Source organism: Phallusia mammillata, chromosome 6 (genome assembly GCF_965637545.1).
Source record: "Phallusia mammillata chromosome 6, kaPhaMamm4.hap1.1, whole genome shotgun sequence".
Classification (NCBI taxonomy): Eukaryota; Metazoa; Chordata; class Ascidiacea; order Phlebobranchia; family Ascidiidae; genus Phallusia; species Phallusia mammillata.
In genome coordinates, this window is record NC_137257.1 from 21371174 (window position 1) to 21383038 (window position 11865).

At 35.4% G+C, this 11865-nt stretch overlaps 3 protein-coding genes across 5 annotated transcripts; 1 reads left to right on the plus strand and 2 right to left on the minus strand.

The window, feature by feature from the left end:
* Positions 1-304: 304 nt before the first annotated feature.
* LOC145232401 (trimeric intracellular cation channel type A-like) lies at positions 305-3327 on the minus strand. The gene is made up of 6 exons (XM_080097011.1): positions 2885-3327; positions 2638-2765; positions 2132-2273; positions 1696-1852; positions 1450-1567; positions 305-1221 (listed from the first exon to the last, which is right to left on the minus strand). The coding sequence occupies exons 1-6, from the start codon at positions 3000-3002 to the stop codon at positions 1033-1035; spliced, it is 852 nt and encodes a 283-aa protein (XP_079953137.1). The 5' UTR covers positions 3003-3327; the 3' UTR covers positions 305-1032.
* A 434-nt stretch (positions 3328-3761) lies between these two features.
* Positions 3762-11000, plus strand: LOC145232398 (uncharacterized). 3 transcript variants are annotated; one of them, XM_080097009.1, is made up of 14 exons: positions 3762-4069; positions 4238-4293; positions 5097-5138; positions 5253-5314; positions 5509-5586; positions 5710-5856; positions 5990-6055; positions 6188-6589; positions 7137-7285; positions 7435-7511; positions 7853-7999; positions 10042-10167; positions 10634-10738; positions 10815-11000. In XM_080097009.1, the coding sequence occupies exons 1-14, from the start codon at positions 3997-3999 to the stop codon at positions 10920-10922; spliced, it is 1638 nt and encodes a 545-aa protein (XP_079953135.1). In that variant the 5' UTR covers positions 3762-3996; the 3' UTR covers positions 10923-11000. The 3 variants fall into 3 exon arrangements, with proteins under 3 accessions (XP_079953135.1, XP_079953133.1, XP_079953134.1); XM_080097007.1 differs by having other exon boundaries at positions 3763-4069; positions 7104-7285; XM_080097008.1 differs by having other exon boundaries at positions 3764-4069; positions 7104-7285; positions 10637-10738.
* On the minus strand, positions 10583-11856 carry LOC145232402 (thiamine pyrophosphokinase 1-like). The gene has a single exon (XM_080097013.1). It carries the CDS (start codon positions 11841-11843, stop codon positions 11067-11069), a length of 777 nt encoding a protein of 258 aa, XP_079953139.1. The 5' UTR covers positions 11844-11856; the 3' UTR covers positions 10583-11066.
* Between the last annotated feature and the right edge of the window lie 9 nt (positions 11857-11865).

Below are 11865 nucleotides of genomic sequence, written 5' to 3' on the forward strand. Positions count from 1 at the left end.
GCATTTTTGGAGATATAACCAAATCGACTTTGGGTGTCAAGTGAGTTATGGTGTTAGTAGCTCTACCCGTCCGTCCGGCGTCCACCATGTTGAAAACAATCTTGATTGTTGATGCGTCACAAACTTCACGGTTCACTTCACCTCGCGATGACGTCAAAGGTACTAAACTTTTGCCCTTAATTTTATTTTAAATCAGGACAACGAAAATCGGGTCGTTTTGTCTTAGAACCTAAAATTTAGATTTCGCTTCACTTTCTACCGTTTTCTGAAATCAACAAAACTAAACCATTCTGACCACCAACAGTTGCCAAGCTTTGTGTATTTTTTTAGCACAAATTATTATGTGAAGGTTTAGTACAATTTCATGAAGAAATAAACACCATAGGTAGGCTGTTTCACATAAATAATTGCAGACAAACATTTGTACCCAATTTGCGCCAATACCACAAACAAATAGTCCAAATTTGAATTGACAACACCATCAGACACAAAAATATAGAGGTCTACAATAATTAAGTTCCTATAACTTATTCTACTGCTTTAATTGACAGTGATGAAGTGAAATTGCATAGTGCAACACAATACAATAATAATTACACATCTTTAAAACAACCATCCATTGCGACCAGTAAAACGCCTCATCAGCATTATTGCAATTAGAAAAACTCTTACTGCTAAAACAAAATATAGCAACACAAATTTATTTAACATTGATCTAAAACAGAGCTTCTTTAACTTTTTTGCACCATACCCCTGAAAGCATTTTATAAAATACAACAAGTGACGTGGTTTCAAAAAATAATAATGTAAAAGTTAGTGGTAAAAGATTAAGAAGCCCTGATTTAAAATGTTCTAATACTCACAAAGCTGGAAGATTTTCAATTATCGAATAATAAGGCAATTAACAAAAATGTACTATTGGAAGATTTAAACTATACACATCAGCATGCTACATTGGTAAACTTTGTTCTGTGCGCAAATGGTATTTGTTAATGTTTTGTCATATTTAATATCTAATCAACAGTGATGGACTTATTCTTTCTTCTTATCCTTGGTGGACTTTTCAACAACATTTGAGGTTGCCTTCTTTTCTTTTGACTTTGATTTTTCTTTCGGTGCGACTTCTCCACCAGAAAATGCCTCGTAGTCAACGAAAATGCTACAAATCAACTTTTCTATTGCTGCATAGGGGTTGAATGGCATTCCAAACTTTGCACTAAGCTGTAAAGTAACACTCTGTTACACATATATTCTGTTATAACCAAAATAACAGAATAGTTAGATTAGCTATAAGCTGTTTTAATAGTTTAAGGTAATCTTGAGGCATTAACAAAACAAATTTTATACTAATAGAAAAAAATCTCGAAATGTTTTGTACTTTAATTATTGTTTTACCATTAGTTTGTAATGCATTATAATGTATAGTGTTTGTTCTGCAAAATATCCTACCACAATTGCTGAGAGAAATGAGGCTTGGCACAGAGCTATGATTTTGAAGTTTGTTTGCAGTAGTTCATCAATTTGAAGGTTGTAAGCCACAGAGAACAGTAAACAAGTTTTAGTGACACTGCAAAGACAAAAAAGCAATGGGTATAAAAATCCAAATGTCATATTTTTTTGAACAAATATAAGGGTGCCTGGTTAAGAACTATGAAAATCACATGTATTAAACAAAAGAATGATAAGGGTGCATACGTTGAAAAGGAGAATGTCTTGATAGTTTCCTTATCCCATGGTGAGGCTAAAACCAAAGCCCCAGTTTTAATAAAGCCACCTCCACAAGCCCCAATCATGCCAAGTATGCTGCAGAGTATGAAGGATGATGGATAGATCGGTCGACTCAGCGCAATACCTTATAGATGAAATAGAGTTGAAACAGTGTTTTACCAAAACACCTTTTTTACTTCATCTAAAACTAAACAGAAAAAGCCTGTTTTTAATCTAGCAATGATTTGCTCTTAAGCTCATTGCAATTTTTTAATTGTATTGTACTCTTGACCTTTGAACCTAGTTTTACATATGTATACTCAATTTTAGTCAGTTAATAATAAGACTAAGTTTGTCTTACCCCAATGTTTTGTTGTAGCAAAATGACATAACACAAAAAATATAAGCTTTAAGTTAATGTCACCTTTCTGAATTTTCCTGGTGCGAATAATTTCTTTCATAACGAGTAGCACTACTGACACTGGCATCCATTCAGTGACAGAAGAAAATAGGGCTTTTGGACAGTAGAAGGTCAACCACCAGATAGTTGATGCTAGTAGAAGTGACTGGAACAAATGATAAATGTAAGGTTTCAATTTTTAAATAAATCATATCTGTAATACTCAGTGGTGGGATTCAAATTTTTTGTCAGCCGGTTCTATCACAAAAGTCTAATTTTTCAGCCGGTTCTGTTACAAAAAGTCCATTGACAGTAACCAGTAATGCTAACCAGTTCGCTGGTCTATAGATTCTATCGAACCGGTGCGAACTGGCTGAATCCCACCCCTGACACTACTGTTAGAAATGTATAGATGTAGTATTTCATTAATGCAGTAAAAGTTCACCAAAATTACCAGCTAAAATATTAAGATGTACAGAGTGCATTAAATATCTTAAAGGTTGAACTATACACAGATATAAACAACTTACCCTGTTGTTTGTAAAAGAACTTAAAACAGGATTGCCACACAAAAAATTGACAACTGCGGTTCCGCCAAAACAACATAACATTGTCATTGCCCATGTTGTCATTGGTTGGGATCTCGATTTCTTTGCATCTATAACAAAAAAATCCCAATGAACAAAATGTAAAACTTATTTTTCTCAGGATACATAAAATACTGATGACATTAAATATGTTACTTAACAAATAACTAAATATATTATACAAACTTACCCCAAATTTTCTTTAGTGCTGAAATAACCACAATATAATGAGCGATTTCACATGGAATTGCTAAAGTTGTAGACAATAAAGTGTCCATCTGATTTGCAACAATTTCTAAAGACTCCATTACGTATTCTATATTTTTACAAACAGCTATACAAAGTCTCCTAAAACAGTAAAATAACCAACTTGATGTCAGATGTTGCCAAATTGTTTTAGTTAAAAGAGTTGATTTACAAAATAATTTTAGTCACGCCCATCACACACCCTTAACTTAACAAAAACACAGAAATCAAAACCAAATGGTTAAAAATTAAAATACGAAATATTATTGCAGCAGAAATGTTACCAACCGCATCCCGGGTGCTGAACCTGAAACCCAGTTTATACATCTTCAAGCGCTCTAACCCACGAACATTGCAAAATCGCTGATTTGTTTGCACAGTCATAGACATTTCCTGTTTGTCGACTCTGTCTCTTTCTTTTACGTAATGTAATTGTTCACTGTGTTTATATACGTCAAGGTCAAAGCATTGAAGAAGGAGCGATATGTGTCTAATTTCTAGACAACAACAAGCAGCTGTTGCAATTTGCATGCAAACTGAGAAGTTCCGGTCGAAATTTAGCAAGTTAAGGTGCTAATTTTCTCTGATCTTGCAATCTGCTTTTTGACTTAACTAAAAACATTAGTAGATAATATGCAGAAATTTAGCCGAATGTTTCCTTTGCCAACACGCAAAAACTGTGTTTGTTCTTTGGTGAATTCACATTTGCCATTTTGCCTCATCAGTTTAAATCTGTTTTCAAACACATTTTTGCTTCAGCCAAGTTTTTTCGCTGCAGCGAATATCGACATTTTACGTCACTTCCATAAAAGTTTGGTTTGTCTTCGCCATTTTGAAGATGCGCGACAAATTCCGCCTAATATCATGTGCAATTTGAACCCGTTGCTTGCAGATGGTGATATAAATGTTACCCATGCTGTTTTCATTATAATACATTATGTTTGTAGTAGATTTGCTTGGTTTAATTGCTCGAGATAAGTGAGCAGTTGGTTGATTTGTCTGGACTCTGGATATAGTTTAGTCACCAAATTGCATTATTTTAAGCTCTTATGAGAGATGTCAAACAACAACACAAGACCGGATGGTTGGACGGCGAAAAACGATTGGGAGTCTAAAGATAATGACACAGGTACACTAAATAAACACAATTTTTATGCTTATAATCATTATGACAAGAAATAAAAATGTTGTGAATGTTTTTTTGTAAAAGTGAAAATTACACAAACAGACATAGCAATGTTTAATTTGCAATGACACTTCGATTAAGTATTGTGACAAAAAAAAAATTTTTTTTCAGAAAAAGACAACAATGAAAGTCCAGAAGAAGAAATTGTGAAAGAACCAGATAAAGTGGTATGTGCTTTAAGATTGAATTGATTTTGTGTGCTTTAAAACCCCTCATTTGCATGTTAAACTGTCCCTGATTAATATAGCTTAAAGGTAAGTATAAAAAAGATAAAGCAATGCACCATTCATGAATTTACTCCAATATCATACAGCTACTATAAAACATTAAAAGCGTGCTAGCTTGTGTAAGTTTTTTTTTTGCTTTCTGCCAACTGTTTTTGCAACCCTTGGTAACACTTTATTGTGTGAACAAAATTAAAAACTCAGCTTTTGACGTTCTCCGTCTGCGTACCAAACAAATGACAAGAGGAAACACGGAACTAATATTGGCCTCAGGTGAAGACAGCGTTAGTGAGCGTGCTTGCTCATCGGCCTATGCGGTTTACGGCTGTTTCAGGATTTTCACAAATTTAGAGACAGTTACAGTGTATCAGTACATTTGGTTGCAGTACCAAAAGCTTGGTGTAATAATACTGTTCACTTGTTGGCTGTCCCGAGTAATTTGTGAAAGGCCTGCTGGTAAGTGTAGAAGATCAGAGATTTTTCACTCATTGCTTAAGTCATAAATGCCTGTTCCGCTCTATCAACACTTAACTGATGCAACCTCTTGAAACTTTGATAATTCATAGGATTGGATTTATTCTCTGAACTTTTCTTGTCCTAAACTTCGTATGTTAGTCCACAGTTACCTAATCCCAATTTTAAGTTACTGCAAATATTAAGTTTCTCAGTAATAGTAATGTCAAATGTTGTCTGTTGTTTTCTTTTGGACAGTGGTTACAAATCCTTCAAGATGGTTAATTTTTTAGGTTGAAGAAAGTGAGGAAAATAGTGATTCCAACAACTCCGAGGTAATGCCTTTAAATTGAAATTTATGCCTAAAAATTATAAATATTTTTTACTGCATGTGTGATTTCATCATTTTTAACTGTGTTGTTAAATTCTTGTAATATTATACATTTCAGGACAATGACAGACCTGCAGCAATCACCAAAACAAAAAGAGTCAAGAGAGAAAATTTAAGAAAGTATGATTTCCAAACATTTCAAATTTAATTTGTTTTAAATTGTGTGTGTTACATTTTGTTTTTGTAAGATAATTACTGTGATTATGGAAAGCTACTGTATAGTTGTCATAATAACTGGGAGAAGACTTGTGTAATAATTTTTATGTGTGCGAGGAATATGATCACCAAAGTAAAAAACGTGCATTTTTTTCTAGGAGAAGTTCTGATGATGATTCTGATAAGGAATCGGATGAAAAAAACAAAAAGTCAAGGACAGATAGAAAAAGATCAAGGTGAATAAATATTGAAATGCAAACAATGTGATTTTTCTTTAGCACCGGCTTATTTCTCTCTTCTGGTCATGTATAATATACTGGGCTATGGACAATGGTTTAATTGAAATATGCACTTCTAAGATCTCCCAAGCGTCGGCGCCGCAGCCGAAGTGACAGTCGCCATCGTGACAGAAGTCGCCATAAACGCCGAACACGCAGTCGTAGCAGAGACCGACATCTCAGATCCCAGAGACGTAAAAGTGAAAGCCATAAACGATCAAAATCAAGGTAAGAAAATTGAAGTATATGTGATGCATGTATATGAGTACATGAGGTATGTAAAGTACATGCCATATGCACCTTGAATTATGGATCCCATTACAGTTACATTTACCATGATGCTGTCCTGTATTGTTTGCAGATCAACTTCAAGAAGTAAATCGTCTCCAACTAAAAAACAAAAGGATGACAATGAAACTAAAACCAGGTTGGTAACATTAAATGCTGCAACTTGACAGTAACATTGATGTTGCTCATACTTCATTGTATTCGAATGAATTAGAAGTGTTCAACAAGTTTTAAATAAAAAAATAATAAAAAAATTTTTTTGATTTTGCAGTAACAATAAAGAAGTAACTAAAAACAAATCAAAAAGTCCGGAACGCAAAAGATCACGCTCAAAGAGCAAAAAGCGCAGATCTAGATCAAGAAGCAGAAAGCGTCGCTCTCATTCAAGAGATCGCAAACGACGATCAACATCGCGCAGCAGGAAGAGGAGGTCACGATCGAGAAGCAGAAAACGCAGATCAAGATCCAGAAGTAGAAAGCGGCGCTCCCGATCAAGAAGCAAAAAAAGGAGATCAAGAACTCCGAAGAGATCCAGATCACGAAGCAGAAAAAGGAGCTCCCGTAGTCGCAAAAGATCCCGGTCTCGAAGTAGAAGACAGGGATCAAGGAGCAGAAAGACAAGCTCGAAAAGAAGATCTAGATCTCGCTCTAGAGGAGAACGGCGACCTCGAAGGTTTGTTAACCTCATGTGGTTTTAAAGCAGTGGTTCCCAACCTTTTTGTAGGAACCCCAACGTAATTTACCGTAAGATGTTTCATGTATTATAAGTTCTTGCGCTTTTGAAGCTTTCCCATTCACCTGCACGGTCCTTTAATTTCAATGAAGTTTCTGTATTGTAGCGGTCAAGATAATAAATCAATAAATGAAATTTTCTAATATATATAACTAGACACAACGTTTATCACATAAACTATATTGTCTGTTTGCGTTATGATGTCACAATAGGGAAAACAATCACAAAATGTAATTGTTCTTGGCACAATTGAAGTGTGATAAACGGTTTGGACTTGTATGCAGGATTGTAAAAACAGTATACAAACTTGGGATATTTTTTTCTGCTGGGTAATGATACTAAACATATTTGCCTCCATGGACCCCCTGAAAACATCTCCCTAAGGGGTCCATGAACCCCAGGTTGGGAACCATGGTTTTAAAGAAAACAGAAAATAAAATTGAGTTGTTTTTAGATCACGTCGTTCATCTTCAACTTCACCTTACAGATTTGGTTATGACAAAGCAATGGACGCACAAGAGCGTCTTGCAAGAAGATTGGAACGAGCCAAGGAGCTCACTAAAATAAAACACGAGGAAGAGAAAAAGAAATTGCAAGAAAATGGACTGCTTGGGTTAAAAGATGACCAGCTAAAAGGTAGTGATCAAAATTTTTGGTAAACTAAATTTTCAGTTTTTTTCTCTTTGGATGATTTGATTTATGTTGAAACAAGTAGTTTTTAAAAGCATGTGTTGACTTCTAACTTTATATTTATAAATGCACGATAACAAATAGTTGTGTTTCAGAGGCAATTGAGAAAGCTGCAAAGATGTTGGTGCAATCCGCGCAACCACTAACAGACCATTCTGCTATGAGTGCAGCAGTAAGTACAAAAGAACTGTCTGAGTGTGTTTGGGACATAAATATGTTTGTTGGCTTAACATAAAGCAAAATATTTTCCCCAATAGTCTGTCTCCAAAATGCAAAACTTAAATCAATATTTGTACATATACTTTCAGAGTATAAAGTCAACAGTATGCAAGATAAAAAAAATACATTATACCATTGTTAACTTTCTCTAACTCAACATATTGACTGTTTAATTTAAGCTTTTTAACTGGACGCAACCATGACATAGCTCTTATAAAATGCTTTTTTCAACATTTAAACCCTTATATGTGACTGCTCTTATACTTGTATCTGTAAACTTCAAAATATGTGTAGGCAACTGCCCAGATGGAAGAACTTCGTGCCAAAGCTAAAGCAGAAACTGGGATATCTGTTCCAACTTACTACAACCCACTAGTTGTGAATCCAATGACTTATGCACAGCAACAGGCAAAGAGAAAAAAGCTTTGGTCCAAAGCAAATGTAAGTTTGCAGCTAAACTGCTTCATTCAGTACTGTAGCAAGCAGAACAATGACATGTTGTTCAGTTAAGGCTTTTGTCTTGAAGATACATGTACTTATGTTGAACAAGTTATTGACAAACACAACTGATTTTTAAAAATGTTGTTTGTGCATTGATTAAAACTTGTTGTTTGTTTAATTTAAATTTCTAGTTTAGGCCGATGCCACTGTCTAGTTTGTTTGCTTTTGCTGTGAATTGGTAATTATGGGTCCCCTTTCCTGAAGGGGACACATATTGATTTTACTCGAATTGTTTTGTTTTCTTCCCAAAGTTTGTCCGACTCGTTTTTCCATCAAATGTTTGATGGATTTGGCTGAAATTTACACAGATGGTAGATATAGTTATGTAGATGTGCATCCCACTTTGTTTTTGTTGATAACCCCAGTATTTACCCCGCTAGCCCCCTAAAATGGGTATTTTTACCCCGAAGTTTGTCCGACTCGTTTTTCCATCAAATGTTTGATGGATTTGGCTGAAATTTACACAGATGGTAGATATAGTGATGTAGATGTGCATCCCACTTTGTTTTTGTTGATAACCCCAGTATTTACCCCGCTCGCCCCCTAAAATGTGTGTTTTTACCCAAAGTTTGTCCGACTCGTTTTTCCATCAAATGTTTTATGGATTTGGCTAAAATTTACACAGATGGTAGATATATTTATGTAGATGTGCATCCCACTTTGTTTTTGTTGATAACCCCAGTATTTACCCCGCTAGCCCCCTAAAATGGGTGAGGTTTGAAACAGTGTCAGAATTGGCTGAAATTTGGATTTCTTGTATAGTATGCCATTTATAGGTGTCGATTGTTGTGTTCAACCCTGTAGTCCTAACATTTACCCCACAAGCAGTGCTTCTCAACTCGTTTTAGGCCATGGACCACCGGCCCAGTTAAAATAAAATCGTGGACCATTTCATTTTTGAGCAAGTTTGAAGTACGCATACGAAACAACCATTTGAACTTGAAACATAATTCTTTTAAACCGATTTTCGAGAAGTGAGATACAATTATTAACAGCTAACATTTTGATGCTCTTTTCAACATGTAATATGCAATCATCTCTAGTTTAATACTTAATTTAGTGGACGTCTTGTGGACCACCCAAAATGTCATGATGGACCACTAGTGGTCCATGGACCACCAGTTGAGAACCACTGCCCTAAAGTGTAAAACGTATTTGTATGTTACTGGGCACCACAAACGAAAGATTTCTTTGGAGCAATAGTGTTACAAGGGCAACCAGTTGTATGTTGCTCGTTGGTGGGTTGCTTGGTGGTCGTTTTTGCGCCATGGCAGTTAGGGGCTTGTTAACAGCCTTATGACGTCAGAAACATTAACGGTTGTTGGTCAAAACACCTCTAGTGGTCAAAATTTTAAACATTGGCGGATTGGGCTGAAATTTTGCAGTACTATTGATTGAGTCATTGTGGTTTTATATATTTTTTAGTTTGTGTGTCGAACCCAATTAGTTGCCCTACTAGCCCCCTAAAATGGGTCAGTTTTTTAAAACGTTAAATAGGACATACTTCAAACAATATCTGGGGTGAATCTAATTTTATAGTTTGTATTCTACATAGTATTATTATTTAATCCCAGTGCCGATCACTGTGTTTTACCTTACAACACCCGACTTTCTCATGGTTATCTTGAAAAACTTTTCTCATGGTTATCTTGAATTGCATTATTTTCAACTTTGCATTTTCAACCCATGAGTTTTTGCCTGCAGAAATGACCAAGGTTATAAAAGACGATGGCTAATATGGGACCCAATACCAAATAAGCATAGGAAATATATTTATGTTTTAAAATAGGTTATAGTGTATATGCAAGGGCAATATGTGCTAAGCCACCCTTCTAGTTTCAATTTAGTTACAATTTTAGGATTATCAAGATTATTGTAAGATTGTGCATTATCACGTTATGTTTTTGTACATGCTGCTTAGAACAAGTGCGTATGAAAATGTTGTGAATAGTTCACTCTATTTAATTTTCCTATTCTTTTAGGAGGGTGAAGAAGAAACAGCAAAACCAGAAAGTGACAACTCGGCCTTGTGGAGTCAAATGTCTTTGGGTGACAAGAAAAATGACGAAAAGTTTGCAAAACTCATGGGCATTAAACCGACAGAGCAGGTATTACAATAGTCAAATCATATTTTAGTTGATAAGCTGCAGACAAGTGCACACCGTTTCGACCTATAAAGTCTCATCAATGCAGCTGGTGACAAGAGATTGGCCGTACCAGCTAATGTAGCCACCTTTCAGTTATCATGTATTGGCACATCAACTAACACAATATATATATCATAAGCTGCAGAGAGTGCACATTGTTTTGACCTATAAGGTCTCATCAGTTTAACTGGTGACGAGAGATAGGCTGTATTGGCTAGTGTAGCCCATAGTGTGCACTGTCTGCAGCTTATCATTTAATGGCTTGAGGCTTTTCAATACATCATGTTGTGTCATTGACTTCCTGTTGGTATTTTGCCGAAAGTGCAACAGAAATGATTAAATAATTACATGCGTTGTTTGCAATTTGTATGCAATGTTGTCTGTAAACTTTACTAGATTATTTTATTTTACCGGTTGTTTTGCAAAGCAGGCTGCCACTGTTTCTGCTGATGAAACAATTAAAAAACAACAGGAACTCTTTACCAACCTTGACATGCAGTACCAGCAAGCTAGAGTTACGACACATACACAGGTAATATAAATAAATCTGTTATGATACACAACATAGGATGTTAACACTGTTGCTTTATAAAAACTTCTCATTGTAGCGTGGTGTGGGTCTTGGTTTTTCATCTACAATGGTAAATCCAAACACTGCAGCTGTCCAGCAAGCCAGCCAACAACTTGGGACATCAACCAGTCCAGTTGCCAAATGATTTACATTTAAAATTCTTGTGATTTTTTACCGAATGTACAGTCAATTTTTTGTGCAAATAAACTCGTTTTAAGATGAATGTTTGTGTTACATTGTGAACAATTCATTTTTAACAGGGTTAAACAAAAAAGCATGCATATATATGCTAGGCAATCATGTTTGAAACCACAAGCAAACTATTGTTTGTGTTGATTTTGAATGTTGTTCTGTTCGGAACAAACTGAAAAGTGCAAAAAGGTAAACCAAATTCCAAGCTGGCATTGTTTAAATCCTTTTCCAGACCCGATGTTGACACCAAAGCAGGTCTATGCACAGGAAGAAGCAAAAACGAATTGCATTGCAAATTGTTGCCAAGATTAATATTTGTCTCTCCCTCAAAGATCACAAACTGAAGTGTTGTGTTAGAGAGTAAAAACACTTTATTTCCTCCAGACAGAATTTCTCTGGCATTGTGTAAAGTGTTAACATTTGCCATGGCATGATCAAACCTTTGTGTACAGTCTGGCACAGTAACAATCACATCGGCTTCTGTGGGAATCTCTTTGTTTTGAAACTTTTGTTCAAGTATTGTAAGACACTTTGTAAAATCTGTGTGATCTTGATCAGGGGTTGGAATGACCTCAACACCTAAAGTCCGAAACTCTTCCAATATTTCAGCATTGACCGAATCAAAATCACCAGAAATTAGATTCGGAATTAATTTTTCATCAGTTTCAGGCAGCATTTTTTTATTCAGTTCATTAACAAAATTGGTGCCACCATCAACACAAGCTCGAAACAGTGCTTTGTTCCACAGTTGCTTAAATCTGTCATCAGTTGTTTGTGTTGGGCTGTCATCGTGGTTAAGAACAACAATGACAAATTTAGAGTTGATGTCGTTCAAAAATTTCAGCGGTTCCAGCACACAACTTTCTGTCTTCATTGTTGAACAAGGCAATAAAACT

Bases quoted from the DNA above. Each gene is read 5' to 3' on its own strand.
- LOC145232401 (XM_080097011.1), bottom strand. From the start codon at position 3,002: ATGGAGTCTTTAGAAATTGTTGCAAATCAGATGGACACTTTATTGTCT. The intron at 2,766-2,884 runs GTAAGTTTGTAT...TTTTTGTTATAG, and splicing joins AGCACTAAAGAAAATTTGGG to ATGCAAAGAAATCGAGATCC. The intron at 1,568-1,695 runs GTATGCACCCTT...TTGTCTTTGCAG, and splicing joins AAGACATTCTCCTTTTCAAC to TGTCACTAAAACTTGTTTAC.
- LOC145232398 (XM_080097007.1), top strand. From the start codon at position 3,997: ATGTCAAACAACAACACAAGACCGGATGGTTGGACGGCGAAAAACGAT. The intron at 6,590-7,103 runs GTTTGTTAACCT...AGTTGTTTTTAG, and splicing joins GGAGAACGGCGACCTCGAAG to ATCACGTCGTTCATCTTCAA. The intron at 8,000-10,041 runs GTAAGTTTGCAG...CTATTCTTTTAG, and splicing joins AGCTTTGGTCCAAAGCAAAT to GAGGGTGAAGAAGAAACAGC.
- LOC145232402 (XM_080097013.1), bottom strand. From the start codon at position 11,843: ATGAAGACAGAAAGTTGTGTGCTGGAACCGCTGAAATTTTTGAACGAC.